Below are 20,137 nucleotides of genomic sequence, written 5' to 3'. Positions count from 1 at the left end.
AAGCATAAAGCATAAATCTTATTTAAGTAACCCAAGAAAAATGAAATGGAAATTACCCCTCCAAGAAAGGCGTTGAAAATCGCATTTTGATATATCTGTTTCCTAAGCAAAGATATGGCGAAAATACGCGCATTCACAAATTGAACATGCACATATTATATTCATCCAAATTGGCTTTGAAACAAAAGAAACACAATGCTACGTAAAAGACCTACCCACTCTCCTTGAAACTTGGAAACCAGGCGAACAATGTATTTTCAGTGCGATGGATGCACGGCACATTTCTCGGTAAATCTGCAATACTATTTGAATTTGCGGTATTCTGGCAAATTGATAGGAAGAGGAAGTTTTTTCCATTGCCAGTTAAGTCACCCGACCTAACTTGCTTCGGTTTTATTTGTCAGGGATGATGAAAGACCTAGGTAGTCTTTCAAACCAGGTCAACTGCAGGATGTGGCGGCGAGAATTACACATGGAATTCATAACATATGTATGACTGAAATTGAAGCTTGCTGTTCTCTATACTGTATTGAAAATGATAACAGATATGAATTGAACATTTACGTTAGATTTAATTATTGTTTCTCACTTACTTTGATGTAGTTACCGCGTGTCACGTGTTTTTTTGTTTCAAAGTCAACTTGGATGAATATTGCAATTTAAATTTGTGAATGTGCGAATTTTCGCCATATTTTTGCTTAGAAAACAGATATCAAAATGGGGTTTTCACTGATATTTTAATTTTTTTATCATAGGTATTTGATAATAGCATATATTTAATAATTATATCGTTCCATTTTAAATTGTCACGAAAACCTGCAAAGTTGTCAAAATGATGACAAACCGCGCCCCCTACCACTCATCACGTTTACTAAAAAGAGTCTTTTCATGTAAAATCTGATTACACGAAAAGAGCTCCTTTCAATAGGACCAATTATATGAAAATTGGTTAACCTAAACCGAAGTTACATTCAACTCCTTTTAATAAGATGTTCCTCTTCCCCCACCCCTCATATTTTCTGAGCTAGAGCAATATGTGTTGCATCAAAATTGCGATGCATGTATTTTTATACATGTTTGTTGGGTATATTTTAGGAAGCAGCAAACCTAGAAGCTTGAAAATAATTTCCAGCTTTACTTTTATTAATAGGATACCGAAAATATTATGCTATCGTATGGTGCCATGGTGCGAGTACAAATTACACCATTTATTTTGGTCATGCACTTTTTTTTATAAAGTCCAAATGGATGTCGAAATAGAAACTTTAAAATGTCAAAAGTCAAAAAGAAAAACATACGACATGGCACAGGGTTTCTCACTATATTTTGACTCCCGCTTATTTTCATTAATTTTGGGAACGCCACCCACAAAACACCTGTCCAGATAACTCACAACAAAGTCACTCAAAAACCAAATTTGGATGAAACTTTTAAAATCCTAGGTCGGCCCATTCTAATACGAAACTGATACTAAACTGTTAATTTAGACACAGCACAAATGTATTCAATAATTGCTGTAATGAAATGAGGCGACAGTGCCAGCGAAAAAAAAACCACGCATGCAAGCTGTCGATTAAAACACGTTAAAAAAAGTCTCAATTACCTTGATACTGTCAATAAAATTTATAAATTTGCAAAAATGCACTAAAAACATGAGATAAACTTTTCAGTATAAAACAAATAATTTCCCTTATCTTACAACATGTAAATTCTCAACAATTAAGTAAACAAATTAAAATGGAGCTATTTTAACAATCACCAGACATCTTCCACACTACATAAACTTTACACAACATTTTCCTCCCTTACATTGAACACAAAATAAACGAACACATATAACTGACGACATCACAATTTACCAACAATCCATCAGTGGCACCTGGACCCTCGCTGCACCCATCGAGCTTCTAACATTATCCCGTATTTTTTTATAACCTACTTCCCCCCTGTCTAACTTAACCAAAGGCCTCTATGGAAAAATGCTCAGTTACTCTTTGCGCATGCAATCGCTCATATCTACCACGTAGAGCTCTTCTCCCTCTATTACTTTTCTTAATAAATCATCTTCTAATTTACACCCATAATTTTAGCTTCGTTACATCGTGGAAATTCCGCTCTTAGGAATGCTGAGATAAAACAATTACTTGAACTACTTGATACTTTTGAACGTTCACTTCTTCTTGCTGTCTATAAATTTCTGCCTTTTGCTTCTGCTAAATTTCGCGTTCCCCTAATGCTCCACGTTGGGCGCCAAACAAATAATGCTGCGTGCAATGGTATGCGGTCACTACACCACCCACAAAACACCTGTCCAACTAGCGCAAACAAATCAAAATTGAATCCTAGAATTGTAGTTATTTTCCTCGTAGACAGTCGGCTTCTTTCACAAATTTTCAATGTTGACTTCAAATTAATAATTTGGAAGACTGATCGGTAGCCTCGATCAACTTCCGAAAATTCCAAAGAATTAAGTACACAAATTTTCATTAACACCTGACAATCCTTGGGCAGAAAAAAATCTGACATGAAGATTATATCTGGGTCAGACAAAGGATTCGAATAAACAGCCAATTCATTAACCATGACAAAAACTTATTCTGAACCAATAACAAAAATCCCTGAAAAAACGAAAAGGTTTACAAATTTGGACATATTACCCCGCATGCAGGCGGTCGACAATTAAAATAAGGAAACGACTTCGTTTTTTCTTAATACTCGAAAAAATCTGGTCGTACAAGGTTTGCAGTACTAGGCGCACCAAAACTGACAAAATACTCGCCGACAGCTTCAGCAAACGGCACATGTTTTTGGTAAACACTTGTAGCGATTCTTTATGGATAGCAAACGGGATTGACCGGCTAGTCAAGGAAGAGTTAGGTCTTCAGTGAAACAATCCTGAGCGAATGCACACCCGTACCGGGTGGGTGCCAGACGGGCACAAAATCCCGCAAAATGAAACTAAAAATAAAACAAAAATGAATGACCATACGTGTTTGTAAAGCTCTGGCACTAGGGGGGGGTCTGACTTCTTGTCTGAATGATCATCGATAGTTACCATATATAATCATTTAATTTCAATAACAAACTCGAGAACAAACTTATTAAAATAACCATTAATATCAATAGTATAACCACTAAAGTACAGAGCAATAATCATAACAGTATCGTAATTAGCTTTGGAACATAATCGATAAATGCAATAAAAAATCTTTAACAAGAAATAAATTTAGACAATAGGGCCACCAGCGGGAAAACCCGCTTCATTAAATACATTCAACAATACAATAAGGGCATAAAGATACACAAAGAATATGCGCATGACCAACGCATATACGGTCATTAACGCCCAAGGCCCATGTTACATAAAGAATAGCAATACGGTCATTAGAATAAAATCGAAGTTGTATAACGTTTATTATTAAAATTTTTCTGTGGCTATCGATTTCGGCAAAAATGCCATCATCAGACCTAGCTATAAATGTGTTATAAAAGATAAACTTCCCGTCCCGTCAAAGGTTTAAAAGGCAGCGTATTTATATATTAGCAGCATGAAGTGCGTGTTACTGATGGAAGTGGAAATGAATCTATTGAAAATAAACATTAGTAAAATTGAACATCACATACAACCAATAATATATTAATTAAATTTAACAAAAACTTACATAAATGAGATACAAGTAGCAACGATGTGTATAAAGTGATAATATGAGTAATAGATTAAGTGTTAACGATAACGTTTCGGTGCAGATAAGAAATCCGGGAAAGGAACCCAGTAAGTGAGGGCATAAAGCCTTAAATTTGTTAATATTGTAATTGTAATTGTTTCCATGTTCGAATAAGTAATTTTTCCCCATATTATCAACCAAATGTTACCAATTAATATGTAATTTTCAACTACTTTTATATGTTCCTTCAAACTGAAGCTTGATAATGACCTCAGGGTCGAAACTATAGTCGCTGTGCTGTCACATAATGTCTGAATTTTAAAATCTAAATAATTAAATGAAGTATGGGGAAGGTTTAGTGCTTTTATAATTTCCACTTAGTCAATTTCACCCCGTTTTGAGTCGTTATAAGATGGATAGCTACCAATTATCTCTTAGCAACGATAAACCACGTCCGTTAATTAATTTTCGCCTGATAAAACTCCTTATACTAACGACCAGAATAAATTACAAAAGCGATCAAATTAAAACGAAAACTATACGCAATTACAAAATGTCTAAAAAGGAAATAAACACTGAAATACAAATTCAAATAAAACGAACTAGCTCTGTGGTTATTTCGTACATAATAAGTAAAGAATAATGGTATCACAAAAATGTGTAAATATCGTACGTACGTCTAGGCACCCATAAAAATAGTAACACCGGCGCCATTCAAATAGTCACGATTAGGAAAAGTGGGCCATGTTTGTGTACACCTACTTGCATACCATTCAATTTACTCTTTACCAATGCAAACACAAATTTTATGTCTCATGAAAATGGACCCGTACACAGATGCAACTGGAAGGTTTTTGACTTCGCATTTTTTGAATAATACCATAACCGCACATAAGTACAGCGAATAGCCGATATATCGATAGTACCCAAATATTATTTATAAAAGAAAAGCGTATATTCCACTTAAAATTGAAAATGCAAATTTAATTAAAGGAAATAACTAAATTGTGATCAAATGTGACTTTGTTGAAATCCAATGCATATTATGCCATGGAAAGGATATAATGCAATCGACACTTAACTTCCCATAATGATACACATTTATAGTCCAATAATCTTTTAAGGGACCCACCTAATTAAAATGGTAACGGAAGAGAGATCGGTCGTTACCATTTCTGTTATTCTTGACTGTATAATTATCACCTCGCAAAATTTTGCAACTCACCTGTTGCATCTAAAAAAAGGTAATTACGTTTGTCAATACAAACATCGTACAGATTGTTAAAGAAGCCAACCAATTAGACATTATGTAACAATGTCATCAATACTCTATTCATACGCGTGAAGAAATAATTAAATTTATTACTCCACTTGTAATACATATGCGCATGAAAACGGGTAATATTAATGTACGAAGAATTTTAAATTAGCTTGTGGAATAGCAAAATTATTAATCACTTATCTGCAGTTTTCTATTGTGCTCACCTTGACCAAGTTTTTTTTAAATATCGACCGCTAATTGTAATGCAAGCGTTCGAACGAAATCAGTGTTAGCAATACTTGACCTTAGCCGATGTGAAAATGTGCGGCGATTGTTTTACTTTTAATTAAATCTTTGAGAATTTTGTATTTTATATGAACTTGGTGAAAAAGACTAGGTATTTCCAGAGTTGCGCAATATAAAATATTAAAAAAGTTAGAATAGTAATGCATTTACTTTCTAATTGATTTTTTAATCTATTGGTACCATCTATTGAATCATAATCATGAATAACAATAAAAACTAAATTGTTTGTTTTAATTTTATCACAACACATGATTATGTAACGATTAAAAGTTCACATTGCATACCTCAAAAAAAGATGTGTCCCAGTCCCGAAGGCTGTTAAATTTTAACTTTGATCATTTGGGCGAATTAGCCGTTGAAGAACTTGCGAAACTTGCAATAGATACAGGGTGTCGAGTGCTACTATGGGGATCTCGAGTTTGTTAAATGAGGGCAAAGTTGCGAATTTTTGTGCTGAATAATAATCTGAAAACAAAATTAAAATATCTTCAATAGTTTTCAAAATATCAAAAAAAAACAAATCTGATTTTCGTTTTAATTTTTTTCATGATAAACTAGGTAATCAACCCATTATTCAGACACTTCTTTATAGAGAATTCGAATATGGCATTCCGTTTTTAATAACTTTCAAGATGACAGCAAAACACGCGGCAACTTTATTTTTTCTTATGGACGCCATTTTGGATTTTGAGATTACGCCTTTCTTTCTCTTTACAACGATTGTTCAGTATCACATTTTTCCTAAAAATACAAAATTTCATTTTGTACGAAGAGCGCTTTGGAAAAATAAAATGTTTTTGGTTGTTTGTTTTTGTTGTTTAGTTATTATTTAAATTTCTTTTCTGCACGTGATTTTAGAAATTTTTAGTGTAACCAACGAAGTTGAGGTAACGCGTATACCTATACTCGATTTTCCGTCGTCTGTCTGTCTGTTCCATCGAGATCTCGTGCCCATGCTGAAGGTCTTAAGTTGTTTTATACTACTCCAGTATTTACCTTTTCGAATTAGGAAAACTGCAGGAAAACCTAATTCGGAGTAGCCGGCAGAATGCTCCAAACTGATCTAAGGAAATTCCCATCTCTGCTACAGATGAAAAATTCCTACCTTAGCCCAGGCCCGAACACCCGGGTTTGTAGCCCAACGCTCTACCACTGAGCTACAAAGCCGATAATTTGTGTTACGCGGCAACAAGAGTGGGTTTTGAAACATTTTTTTAATCAAATAGCCTAGTAAAAAATCGACATTTGACAGCAGTAGTCTTTTGTTTCCAAGATACTCTCTTGAAAATTGAAGAAGAATTTCGCTGAAAAACAGAAAACTATAGTGGTAGTTACATCATTTTAATCAGAAAGGTCCTCTAAAATCCCCAAGAAACACTATTTGATGGCTATAAGATAAAAATAGTTTGTATGCAATTAAACAATCTTATACACCACGTTTACGTAGCAAAAACATGATTATACGAACAGGAAATCAGAGAAATAAAAACAGAGGATTTTTGGAAAGCGAGAAACAGAGGAAAAAAGAAAATACAACTAAGTAGAGGAATGGAATTCAACACCAAGGTACTCAAGGAAAGCAGTGAAAGGCGGAGGCCTCCGAGATGAGATTGAAGGAGGTGGAATAACAAGAGGAGAAATCAAACCGCAATTAAAGACTGAAGAGAGGAAAAGCGGCAAGGAGAGACGAACCAGGAAATGAGACTTGGATTTTCGCCACAGATACGGCCAATGAAAGCATGGGGAATCTAACAAACAAGATATGGAAAGGAGGGGGATTACCTGAAGAATGGTAGGAGGGGGTAATAGTGCCGATTTGCAAAAGAAGTGACGAACATTGTGCGTGGAAAATTAGGGGAATCACGATAATTACGACGGCGCGGCGTATACAATCTAAACAATGGTACTGAACGAAAGATTAGAAAGCGAAATGGTAGAGAATGTTGGAGGAAACACAAATGGGCTTCAGAAAAGGGAGGGGAAAGGTCGACTGTAAGTATATATTGCTGTGTGCAATGGCATGCGGTCACTCAGTAGCCTCGATCAACATTCCAAAATTCCAAACCTAATTAACTACACAAATTTTCATTAACAGCTGAGATAATACTTGGGCACGAAAAGAAAAATTTGACATGAAAACTCTATTCGGGTTGTACAGGGAGGCCAAATAAGAATGCGAGGTATTGTATCTGGGAACCTGTCCATCGTAGAAGATTGCGGTAAAAAATTTATTACTATAACGGCCACGAGAAAAACCTGGAAAATATTTTTAAGTTTCTGAAATGGCCGCTAGGAGGCGTAACTGTAATCTGGAATCTAAAAAAGTGATTTTGTTTAGGCATCATGTAGCTACTTTTTCATGAAAAAAAATCGAACCAATGCATTTAATTTTTTTGAGAAAATTAACCATTTCTGTCGGAATGTCGAAAAAAGCCCTCATGCGGTGATATGTGAAACTAACAAAACTTCAAATAGTATAATATTTGTAGCTGAAGAATAGCTCTTTTGAACTAATCGAGTTTGTTTAAATCGGCTCAGCCGTTTCGAAGATACAGACTGTTCTTTATGGAAACCGTTGAATACCCCCCGCCACTTCATTTTTAGAGATACAGGAAAATTTGTCAAACAAAAATTGTTCAGATTACCGTCAACTTCAAAGACCGGACACTTTTTTGTTAGGTTAATATAGCGGAATTCACAGAAACATAACTTTTTTATATTCCAGATTGCAGTTACGCCCCCTAGCGGTCATTTCAGAAACTTTAAAATATTTTCCAGGTTTTGCTCGTGGCCGTTTTAGTAATAAATTTTTTTACCGCAAGCCTCTACGATGGATAGATTCTCAAATACAGTACCTCGCATTCTTAGTTGGCCACCCTGTACAATGGATTCGAATAATACACAATTAATTGATTGGCAATGACAAAAAATTAAAACAAAATTGCTGAGAGAAAGCGTATTCGGGCATATTATCCCGCACGCAGGCGGTCGACAAATAAAACAATAAATCTTAATTACTTACAGTTTTTTTAAATAATATAAATATTAAATAATCTGGTAGTACAAGGTTTGTGATATTCGGGCGCACTTAACTTACACACAAACGCTGACAGTTTCTTGAAACTTCACTTGTTCTTGTTAACACTGAACTTGATCACAAACAAAACTGGCTTGACGAATAAGATGCCAAATTTTCGGTAGCTATTCGAATGATAGAATCTTAGCTTTTAATAAGAACAGAACCTTAACAAGAGGCTTCACTCTACTAAACTGCTTCATTTTCAACTCGACCAAACTTTTTCTGTAATCAGACAAAGCGCTTTAATACTTCTCTCGAATTTTACTACTTCACTTGTGGATGTAATAACTTAAATCTTTTAATAAGATTGTTTAACTTCTTCTGCACACTTTATTACACTACTAACGAAATACGTTTTCACATGCATAGGCTGACTGCCCGTAAAAAAATCGCGTAAATAAATGTACACGCTCTTAATCGTCCTGACACCAGCAGCAGCCCCGTTGTCTCCAGTATTTAAGGAAGCACCTCTTCCACCATCAGATAGTCTCCTTTTTTACTTTTCAAATAGATCGCCAATCACAAACGTCCCCACTTCTCTCATTTGAAACGCGAAATTCTTCGAAACACCTTATCTCTTAACAGCGATAAAACATGTGCGTTAATTAAATTATACCTGATAAGACTCCTTACAGCGACGACCAGATGTGTCTTACTTCTAACACCTGATCGAAATTGATTAATTTACAAAAGCGATCTGTTTACATGTTTAATTTAATGGATCGATTTGCATTTAGTAAAGGATACTACTGTTAAAATTTCAGTCTGTGCATATGCAGAAGAATACGGCCTACCGCCTAAAGCGGCAAGTAATACGCCTGCAAAAATGTACGCAATTTGTCGTGCTTAACAATCCGGACAACAACAACAACTGCAACGGTGTGTGATGAAAACAATATTTTACTTACCTGAGATACTTACAACTGACATAATAAATACAAAATGAAAAGCAACATCGATCAATATAGTACTACAGCAACACATTAAAAACATCTACTGTTGAATTTAGATAAAACAACTCCTAAAGTGATAAATCGCATGTACCTAAAGAACATCAAAGGGACATCTGCCCCACCATTGAGTACCATTAATTTAGCATGGACAAAATTCACGTGGGAATGCAAGCAAGAAGGTATTCAAGTTAAAGTTGATTATTATACATACAAACACATGTTAAACAGAAGAAAAGTTAAATAGTCCCCTCTCAGTTTGCTTAAGGCACAAAATCTGCAGCCCGCACTAAATCAGAAAGCAACAGATGCGGATTCCGAACTATCTTAGATGATTTCTCCACACCTAGTCGAACCATGAATACATAAATAAATACTTAATAAAATAATATAAAGGCATAACCAGCTCCAGCTGTACATTAAAACAAAACAATAAAGGGATCGTCAAGTGAAAGATTTCCGCAAATTTATCAATTCCGTGAATACAGTTTTTGCAAAAGAGGCGAAATCCCTTTACCTTTAAACGAGAAAATTTAGAAATTTGATCAGTAGTGGAATCTACACACTCTACATGCATTTTTTTAAATTTATTTATTGTCCCTCTTGTTCTAGGCCCTCGACAGGCTTACACGCCCAGTTACAGAGTGACCCGCATAATGCTGCATTTGTCCCAATTTATACTCGTACTATTTCCATTTCAATTGGGACACAGTGGATTCACTTTGTTAAGATTTTGTAACTTGGGTACTTACCTATACGAATAAAGTAAACAGCCTAAACACGCATCGCAATTAACGTGCAAGGTTTCCGATAAATTGAGGAATCAGTTCGTCCCATATATGGAATTTGACGAGGTAGTACCCAAAATAAGTTGTTTCGTTAGCACCCTGAACTAATGTTAATATTGAAAATAACGTTTAATTAGTATATCTAGTCTACTGTACTGTTGTTATTTCCGTGCATATCACTTGTATTTATTTTCTTATCATTCACCTTCACTTACACACGTCTAAGATATTGGCGAATTTTTTCCGTTGTTTTCTGTACCTAAACATGCTAGATGATAACATTTCATCCGTTCGAAAGATGCATTTGGCAAAGAAGTTTTACCTTCACTTTGTAAGTATCCCCCTTCAGCCCCGTTCTCCAACGTACATCATATACAGGGAATTTTTCGTAAATGTATACTTATATAGGCTATGTACAGGCTGATTCAAATTCGAGGGGATCTCGGAAACTGTAAGAGATATGTAGGTAGTTTAAATTGCTTAACAAAATGCCGTTTTGAAACTGAAAAAATTCCGACTACTTTCGGAGATATCCTGAAATATACGAAATTATACAAAGTCGTTTTAATTATTTCAAAAGTTTTTTCGCAATAACAAATTTTCCCGAAGGACGAAATTGCCTTCAACTAAATATTACTTCACTTATTTAAATAGAACACTCTGTATATTTTGGAATTTTTTTTTTGAAATTTGGAGCTCACTAATGCCCGTTTGCACCAAAAAATTTAAGCGGAGCTTAGCTTAAGTTGAGCTTAAAATCCATGGCAACCATTGTCTCAATAATCGTTGCCATGGATTTTAAGCTACGCTTAAGCTAAGCTCCGCTTAAATTTGTATATGCAAACGGCCATAAGTAGTTGAAACCGCAATTTTTTATTTTATTTACCGTTAAAATGTCTTAGTTTCATTTGGGACACCTTGCAAAGCTAAGTTTAGCGATGTAACAGGCTTTGCTGCTAACATCTACATGTAACTATACCTACAACTCAAAAACTTTAAATTAGAATATCTGCATAGAAAGCCACAAGTAAAAACTATGTCAAAACCAAAAGTGATTTTAATTTTGAAAATTTTGTAGGAAGGAAGCATAGGTTCAGATCTAATAATTAGACCAATGCCCATCCGACTTCATCCGTTGACAAACCCAAATAATGTAGACACAGACGAGGAATTAAATCACACAACCGAGAAGGCCACAACAACTATTTTACCTCAATCCGAAAGAGACGATGACGACGAAATGTTCTTAGATGAAGATGGAGAGCTTAGTTCTGAAGTTGCCATTGACACCGGACTGCCAATTAGACGAAACATACAGAACAAACAATCGCAAGGCCACCAACACATTGTTTACAGAAGGAAGGGGCCAGCAGAAGAGACATTAAGTGACTACGGTATGTACACACATTATTGTAAAATATGCACAACAATAACATTAAGTGCCTGTCGGCGTCTATAATTATACCTTTTTAGCTTTTATGGAACCTGATCACCTAGCAAAACGATATAGGAGAAACGCACAGAATACCACATCGAATAGGAGCAAACGTGAAGCTCCATACATCATTTATCCAGAAATTTTAGTAATTGTCGATTATGATGGATATAGACTGCACGGTGGAGATAACGTTCAAATTAAACGATATTTTATATCATTTTGGAATGGGGTAGATTTAAGATATAAGTTACTGAAAGGTCCCAGAGTTCGTATATCCATCGCCGGAATAATTATTAGCCGAGTAAGTATCATAATTTATTAAACTGAAATATACAAAGTTAGAACGATTCCACTTTAAATCCAACATCTTCGTCCGTCTCCACGCCGACTTCTTCAAATAGATGCTTCTTCGTTTTGGGATAATTTTCCAAAATTGAATTCAAGATATCCATACACATGCGCTTTCTTTTGCGAAATTCCTTTAAATGCTTTTCGTGTTCACTTTCAATTTTTATTTTTTGTTCCGCAGTGATGGGGTTAGGTTCGTCTTGTAAGGCCTTCAGTTTATTTTGAATATGAAGAATCTCGTCTCGTTTTTCGTCCCTTTGCCGTTTAGCTTCGGCGGTTGTGATTTTCCCTTGTAGCGCTTGTAAGTCGGTCATTTTTGTTTGAAGCTCGTTCGCGACGCGCTTTAAATTTTCAGTCAAGCCGTGTATTTTCTGATCAAACTGACGAACTCCCTCTCCCACTTGATTTTCCTCTTGAGTAACGCAATAAATTCTCTGCTTGCCGTAGAGCTTTTCGAAAATTTTGCCTTTTTCTACCAAACCGTCGAGTGTTTTTTGAACGGCAGCTTTTCCGTATTCCTTTCCGACATTTTCGAGTACATCGTTAGCCGAAAATGGCCTGTTTTGGTCTTTGAGAAAGTTATAAATTGCGTTCGTCGCCATCGTCGATTAATAATTCATCTGAAATTAAATGCAATTGTTAGTGAGCTAATATATTATGTTAATAGGGAAGAGATGCGACGCCATACTTGGAAAGAAACAGGGTTGGGCGAGACGCAATTGATTCCGCTGCTGCTTTAACGGATATGGGGAAGTATCTTTTCCGAGAACGAAGACTGCCCGTCTATGATATAGCTGTGGCGATAACCAAGTAAGCAGATTTTTCTTAAATTGGCTTATATGTTACACACTGTATTCAAGGTACATTTGAACATGTCACTAATTGCCAATAGTGTTGTAACTCTTTAGATTTAGCGCATTTTTTACTTCAAGAAAATGAACCACTCACATAAAAAAGGCTATAACTGGGCGATTTGTAAGTGAATATGTGATGGTCGCAATTTTTGCACCAAATGAGATGACGTGGAACCATTTTTATTGAATATAAACGTTGCACTGATCAATAAAAACTAGAAGTACCAGTTCTATTCTGTTCAGATCATATCACGCCAAGACTAGCCCGTCTATGATATAGTCTGTGGCGATAACCAAGTAAGCAGATTTTTCTTAAATTGGCTTATATGTTACACACTGTATTCAAGGTACATTTGAACATGTCACTAATTGCCAATAGTGTTGTAACTCTTTAGATTTAGCGCATTTTTTACTTCAAGAAAATGAACCACTCACATAAAAAAGGCTATAACTGGGCGATTTGTAAGTGAATATGTGATGGTCGCAATTTTTGCACCAAATGAGATGACGTGGAACCATTTTTATTGAATATAAACGTTGCACTGATCAATAAAAACTAGAAGTACCAGTTCTATTCTGTTCAGATCATATCACGCCAATGTACAGGATAGCTCAAAAATCGGATGTGCATGTTGTCAATTCTCCCACGATTATGGTTTCGTTTTTCGAGGTACGTCAATGTGAATTGAGTTAGGGAAATTTTCCTCCTTTGGAAAATTTGAATATATACAGACAGTCAATCAGAGTCATTTTGCTGAAATTTTGACACCAAATTCTTCATTATAAAAACATGTAACAAAAGTTGAATGCACCCAGAAGTAGAATCAATCTACGTATTTTTTAAGCAATTAGCCTAAAATATTGAGTTTGGCTCTCAAAGTAAAAGCAAAAAACAAGTAATTGTGCGCATGCGTAAAAATCCCTCCCTTTAATATTCTACACCAGACTTTTGAGCGATCCTACAATATATTAATAAAGATTCTTCTTGATATTACAGATATTAATATATAACACTGTACTATATTTCTAATAATCACAATCATATGTTTACATTAGTTCTGTTTAGGTATGACATGTGTCGTCGCAGAAAGGGTGGTCGTTGCACCAAAGGAACTGCTGGTAATGCAGCGTTATATACCTATTTTTATTTTATAGCGTGTACATATGTGCTACACTAACAAAACCAAAATCATAACTTGTGTCAGAGGGATACTTTACTAATTTTTCGCTAATACCACCACACATGAAGTTGACGTATTTGACCGATAGTGCAGACGAAAACAAATTCCCAGCGGCAGGACCATATAAAGAGAAACGCGGTCTAGTTTCGACCCTAACCTAATGTGACAAAATGTTTGTTTTTCCAGACTAGACATGTGCAGAAGACAATATACTGGAGATGTGTGCAATCGTGGCACGGCAGGTACGGAAAAAGTTGATAACTGCACCTTCCTCATAATTTGACTTTGTAACTTTTTTGAGATAAAATACTTCTGCACGTACCTACAATTATTTTCTATTTCCCTAATACCATATTTGTCTTTTAAACCCTTTCGACTTTAAGCACGAATAGTTATCCGCTATAAGAAACTTCTGCACGATATTGCACGAGTTAAATTGTTTAGAAATCTTGTAAGTAATAATTCCGTCATTTATCTATCTCACACTTGCATGACGCAGGAATGCAAACCTGTGTTGACATGACTCGCATAAGGCTACCATGTACTACCACCTACCTGTATCACTTCGCTTCATAAATTAACACCTTGACTAACACTAAGTCGCAACTTCTAATTCCATTGAAGATCAATTAACATTATCCTACAAACTGGGTACTTAAAATACATTGGAATTGCTATTATAGGATTCGCCTATGTGGGAGGCGCTTGCGTCGTCAACAAGCGGCTGGAGAAGGTGAACTCGGTTGCCATCATCGAAGATACAGGTGGATTCAGTGGAATTATTGTAGCTGCACATGAAGTTGGTCATTTGTAAGTACACCACCTGCTTGTACTATCCCCATCGTTATTACTGATATTTTAGATTAGGTGCAGTACACGACGGAAGTCCACCCCCTTCTTACTTGGGAGGACCAGGAGCGGAAAAATGCCAATGGACAGACGGATACATCATGTCAGATCTTCGACACACCGATCGAGGTTTTCGATGGTCATCGTGCAGTATTTCGAGCTTCCATCACTTTTTAAAGTACTCTCTATGAATAATCGCCACAAGTCTACATGCTTTTTGATTTTAGCGGTGACACGGCAACGTGTTTGTTCAACGCGCCGCATGAGGATGACGGTTTGCCAAGAGTTTTACCTGGGAAGCTGTTGAGCCTAGATGCGCAATGCCGAAGAGACCGTGGAACGAGCGCTTGCTTTGTAAGTATTGCCTTTTCGCAGGTGGTGACAACTCGATAACGTTATTTTGTTGCAGAAAGATGATCGGGTATGCGCTCAGCTTTTCTGTTTTGATTCCGGCAGTGGATACTGCGTAGCTTATCGACCGGCAGCAGAAGGATCGCCTTGTGGAGATGGACAGGTAATTTTATCATAAAAGATAAAAAGTATGACCACAATAACTCGCCATTTTGATGAAAATTGCGCGTATTTGTTGCTGCATTTAGGGTGAATTCCAAAAACTATTAGTTGGCGGTACCAACTTTAACTTTTCCAATGACGATTGGGGCAGTTATTTTTTCGTCGCCAAATTCTCAGTTGAACTTCAATATAATGGCACTTATGGTTATCCTAGAAGGCGACATCGACCTTCAAAATTCTGAATTTTTGGAGATCTGAATTACACTCAAGATTCTCTTTCAATGTAAAATATTGATAAGGTCATTCTTACACCGGAACTATCATTTACTTCCTACTTTTAGATTAGATTTTTGGGAAAATTTCATCTCTCATGAGGTTTTCTACTTATCTACTATATATCTTGATTTTTTTTCAAATTTTGAAGGTTTCTAATGCGGACGAACGCGTAAGAAGACTACTCTCGGAATTCACATTTAGAATTAATTTGTCGCATTCAAGGTGTCCAAAATTTAATTTAAACAATTTTATTTTCAAGGACGACAAAATTATTAACAAAATATTTGAAAAAACGAACTTTTTCGACCTTGAAAATGATGTAATTGGTCATTAAATTTTGGGCACCCTGTATGCGATAAATCGTCATTACTCATTACAAACCACATTTCGAATCGCTCACGTGACCTATAGGAGAAATTTTATTACGTGTAGAGTTGGTTGCCTATTGCCATCTATTCCATGCATGTATGGATTTCAGAAAAATTCGCTAATTGAAAGACAATTTGACAATTGACAGAAATGGCAATTTTCTAGGCGCCAAATAAAAGTTCCAATAATCAGAAAAATCTGTTTGTGGTCCTTCTGAGCTTTGGTAGGAGTGGACAACATTTAACAAAATTATGAAGAATTGCGACACTGCTGTTGCCTATAGACTAATCAACACATATGAATCGAGAAATATCTACGGAAAATACCAAAACATATATAGCCCAGTAAACCTCAAAGTGACCTGAGAAACTCTGGAAATCGTTCAAAAACCTTAAGCTAGTCTCGAAAACGAGTAATCTCAGTAACTCCTAAATAACGCAATCTCGCGAAATCTTTACCCAGAGGCAAATTAAAGAGCATTAAATTCTGCATCAATTGATCCCCTCCCTTCAACTTTAAAACTGGGGGTCGATTTTTGGCCGTACGTTTCCTTAAAACGTATACGTATTCGTAAAGAAACGTATATTTGCAATTTTTGACCATACGTTTATATTGCGTATACGTTCAAGTCTGTTCGTTTTTCTGCGAGCGGGTAAATGGCGTTCGCAAACGCTCGCAACTGACGTTTTGTGGGTTATGTATTGGTTAGTGTTGAAGTTTTGACTCTTGAGACTTGAAAGGTATCTACTAACAACAATGAATGAAGCTGTGAATGTGTTTGTAATAGACAATTTAGAGAATTCCGAACGCAATTATCGCCCGAATAGGAACCGTAATCCTTGCAACCCCATAGAAGTGTTAAATGAAGCACAATTTATCAAAATGTATCAGCTACTTCTTTCCATGAGTCTTGCATTTTCTTGCACGTCAAAATCGTCGTTTGTTTCCCTGCTATTATATCGGGGTGGTTTTTAGCAAACTCTACTAGCCACCCTTTTTGGTTTTGCGTGGTATTGCACCCTCGCTTTGGCGTGTCCATCGTGTTTTCAGTATTCATGCTAATCAGTGCCTAAAATATTATTATTCTTTAATTTGAAATGACTGAGCAATATCTTCACCTCACCGCCTAAGCTCAAACCCAAACGTCAATGAACGTCAAATAGTCCGTTTTAGTTCTAATCAATCAATAAAGGCGACATTGTCATATGCACTGTACGTTTCGGTTCCAGGCAGTTACGAACAGTAGTCAAAAATTGCATTTGGAAAACGTATACGTTTTTAAGTCTTCGCATCTAAGCGTATACGAATAGATGCGACTGGTTTCAAAAATCGACCCCCCCATTTGTAAGGTAGTGATCGACGGCTAAAGAACGTGTTATAATTTAACACAAAAACTAAGGAATCGGGCGCTTCTTCCCTCCTATACCTCGAGTTCGAGAGCTCTGCCCTTCTCAGTTGAAGTTTTCAGTTCGAAGTGTCGACTTGTGCGCTTGTCAAATATCCACGAAATGTAACACCCATCTATCTGTCTATCTACAGGACATGATGAACTTGAAATCATTGGTGTCAGGTGCTGAATTTGCCTGTTTCGTGAAACAAGGGATTTTTACAGTCCGGAGAACGGAAAAGTGTTGATCTCCTCTCTTGTTCTGAGCCCTCAACAGGCTCTCGCCCATTGTGATCCGCATAATGCTTTTTAGAGGGGCCCCTGCAGAAGGTCTTAATGGTTCTATACTACTCCTGTGGTTACCTTACCTTACGAATTAGGAAAACCTGGAACCGGCAGAATGCTCGAAACATGAGCTAAGGACATACCTATCTCTGCTACAGATGAAAAATTCTTACCTCAGCTCAGGTTCGAACCCCCGACCTCCAGGCTATGTAGGCCAACGCTCTACCACTGAGCCACACATTCGGTATTAAGGACTGATATGACAATAGAGCAGGTGGTAATGAGAACAATGAGAAGTGTAGGCCTGACTCATGGACAAGCATTAGTGATAGTACCATCCTGAAATGGATTGCATCTATGTCATCATGGAAACTTCTGTGTGATTTGTGTGGCTTCACTTATGCATCATCCGAACAGCACGTCGATGCAAGGTTGGCGAGGGTTTAAGGCACATGACCCCTTCCCCATTGGAGATTTTGTCATGAGCATCAGCGGGTAACCGGTGATGAAACCACTGCTTTCCACCAAGCACTTCAGAAAGGAAATGACAGCATACAGAGAATTATTGGGTAACATTTTAGTGATGTCAAATTCCACAGAAAGGCCGAGTAATTCCTCACGAAACCCTCAAATCCAAGGTTACGTCCATATCCCTGTCAACTTGAACACCATCTTTCGAAGAATCACATCCTCAAACAGTCGAATAGACAGCTCAAATATATTTTCAATATAAGTTGGCGCTTGGCGCCGTACCCCGTTTCCATTTTCGACGATACAGGAATGCGGAAAACTGAGGGCACCTGTACACGACTCGCATTTTGCTGTCGGACCGACCAGAAAGTTGCCGTCGCTCATATGAAATACTGTACCATACGTAGATGCAGTCAACACGCTTGCAAAATGCAGCTCGTGCACGGCCGTCCTCAGAAGGCAGCCTTCTATGACTCATTTTCTCTCGTGACTGAAGCTGTTGGCCCTGTACCCAGGGTGCCTTTGTGATTGACGGCGGCTTCATATTACAAGCTACCATTCCAGTTAAAGGAAAAGTTCTCAACCATCCTTAACAAATACGTGACATACATGAACGATCACTACAACCCTCAAAGAACATCGGGATTTTTTTATGGGTACCCTAAAGGGGGTTGAAGCCAAATGTACCAAGTGAGCAGAGCGCCTTCGTCGACAACAGAAACTTTCTTCGCCCGCTGTCCTATTCACGGAAACCATGATGCATACATTTATACAATTCCGGAAGAAAGGTTCCTGAATAACTAGAAGAATAAAGTCTGGTCAATACCCATGTTAAAGACCAATCACTGCTCATCTTTCTTACTGCACTGGCACCCACCTCATGCAACAACATCTGAAACCTGCTGAAACTAGGGAAGCACCTCTCATTCAACACTTTGTTCTCTCCAGGGCTGCTAAAACACTCCACCACGATCAATGAGCACCTTCTCTGCAAAAGAAATTGGAACTACTTCTCGTTTTGCAGGAAAGGGTCCATTTTCAGTCTCAATTTCCCGGATTAATTTACCTGCTGTCAAAACGGTATATCTTAAAACTGTTCCCCCCGTTTTTGCCGCTTTTCTTAAAATGTTTCTATTGGAATAATATTTTTTATTTTTGATTATTAAAATGTAAGTCGTAACGAAAATTTTGCAACCCCGCGCACCTCTGTACGAAAAAAAATAGATTTTTCATCCCCTTGAAAAAGAAGTGGTTTCTTTCAGAAATCGTGAGATCTTGGAAACGGTTCAACTTTACAGGCCCAAAAAATTATCTTCTTTTTTATCATAAAACAAGCTATGTTTCCTTCAAATTTCACACCCTTACATTTTTTTCGCAAAAATAAAAATAAAAAACGAAAAAAACAGTTTTTCAGGTTTTTCTAGGAAAATTGGAGGTTATGTGAAAATAGTGCTGATACAAAAGTTGCTCATTTTTTTAATGTCTATAACTTTTATATTTCACATTTTCGTCTAAAATTAATAGTTTTGCCACAATTTGCAAAACACCACTTTCCACCTCTTTCAACCTCCGGGATTTCACCCGCGGAAAAATTCAGCTGTTTTAATTATTTTTTCCCAATTTCTATCCATTTCACCTGCCTGAAAAACCCGATTTCGCCCGGTAACTAATTTTTTTTGTAAAAAAATATTATATAGCCTGGACTAAAAGAATTAGTGAGAGTTCTCTCATAAAACAAAATAACCTATTCTTGATTGGTTTTAAGAGAAAAATAGGTATTTTGTTTTATGAGAAAATCCGCCCTTTTTCTCTCACTAGTTCAATTCCTATGGACTCAAGAATAAGGAGCCAGGCATGGTGTGGAAGAGAAAAAGGCTCCTTCGATTGGTGGTGGAAAACGACTCTGGCTGGCATTGTCCCAATAACTACCTCAAAGGAACCTGCCCCCATCGAGGTGCTTCACTCCATCTCCTGTAATTGTAGGATGAGGTGCAGGAGGCGGGGCATCTGTAGAGAGGCAGGACTTAAATGACGACAATCTGCCTAAATTGTAAAGGCCAGGCATGCTCAACGCTCCTGTTGAGGAAGAAGCATTCACAGCCCCTCATCCATGGAGG

The 20,137-nt window shown here is 36.8% G+C and overlaps 3 protein-coding genes across 4 annotated transcripts in view; 1 reads left to right on the top strand and 2 right to left on the bottom strand.

Annotated features, from left to right (window-relative positions):
* The window catches only part of LOC116159240 (3'(2'),5'-bisphosphate nucleotidase 1-like), a 37,678-nt gene that overhangs the window by 10,166 nt on the left and 7,375 nt on the right, over positions 1-20,137 (bottom strand). Inside the window, exon 1 of one of the 2 annotated variants that reach the window (XM_031472187.1) lies at positions 10,014-10,143. The exons of the other annotated variant lie outside the window; for it this stretch is intronic. The gene's annotated coding sequence lies outside the window, so the exon portion shown is untranslated. Of the gene's footprint in view, positions 1-10,013; positions 10,144-20,137 lie in introns of those variants that run through there. 2 annotated transcript variants of the gene reach the window in all.
* Positions 1-20,137, top strand: part of LOC116159239 — a gene marked incomplete in the record, with an annotated part of 137,010 nt that overhangs the window by 114,207 nt on the left and 2,666 nt on the right. Inside the window, 8 exon segments of the mRNA XM_031472182.1 lie at positions 11,128-11,443; positions 11,523-11,788; positions 12,503-12,645; positions 14,057-14,112; positions 14,554-14,680; positions 14,733-14,897; positions 14,947-15,073; positions 15,129-15,233. Of these exon segments, the coding sequence (XP_031328042.1) occupies positions 11,128-11,443; positions 11,523-11,788; positions 12,503-12,645; positions 14,057-14,112; positions 14,554-14,680; positions 14,733-14,897; positions 14,947-15,073; positions 15,129-15,233 (1,305 nt within the window).
* On the bottom strand, positions 11,790-12,455 carry LOC116159242 (homologous-pairing protein 2 homolog). The gene has a single exon (XM_031472188.1). It carries the CDS (start codon positions 12,435-12,437, stop codon positions 11,826-11,828), a length of 612 nt encoding a protein of 203 aa, XP_031328048.1. The 5' UTR covers positions 12,438-12,455; the 3' UTR covers positions 11,790-11,825.

This window comes from Photinus pyralis, unplaced genomic scaffold (genome assembly GCF_008802855.1).
Source record: "Photinus pyralis isolate 1611_PpyrPB1 unplaced genomic scaffold, Ppyr1.3 Ppyr1.4_LG1, whole genome shotgun sequence".
NCBI lineage: Eukaryota > Metazoa > Arthropoda > Insecta > Coleoptera > Lampyridae > Photinus > Photinus pyralis.
Note: the sequence above shows the minus strand (reverse complement) of the source record. Positions and strands in the feature narration are given on the sequence as shown.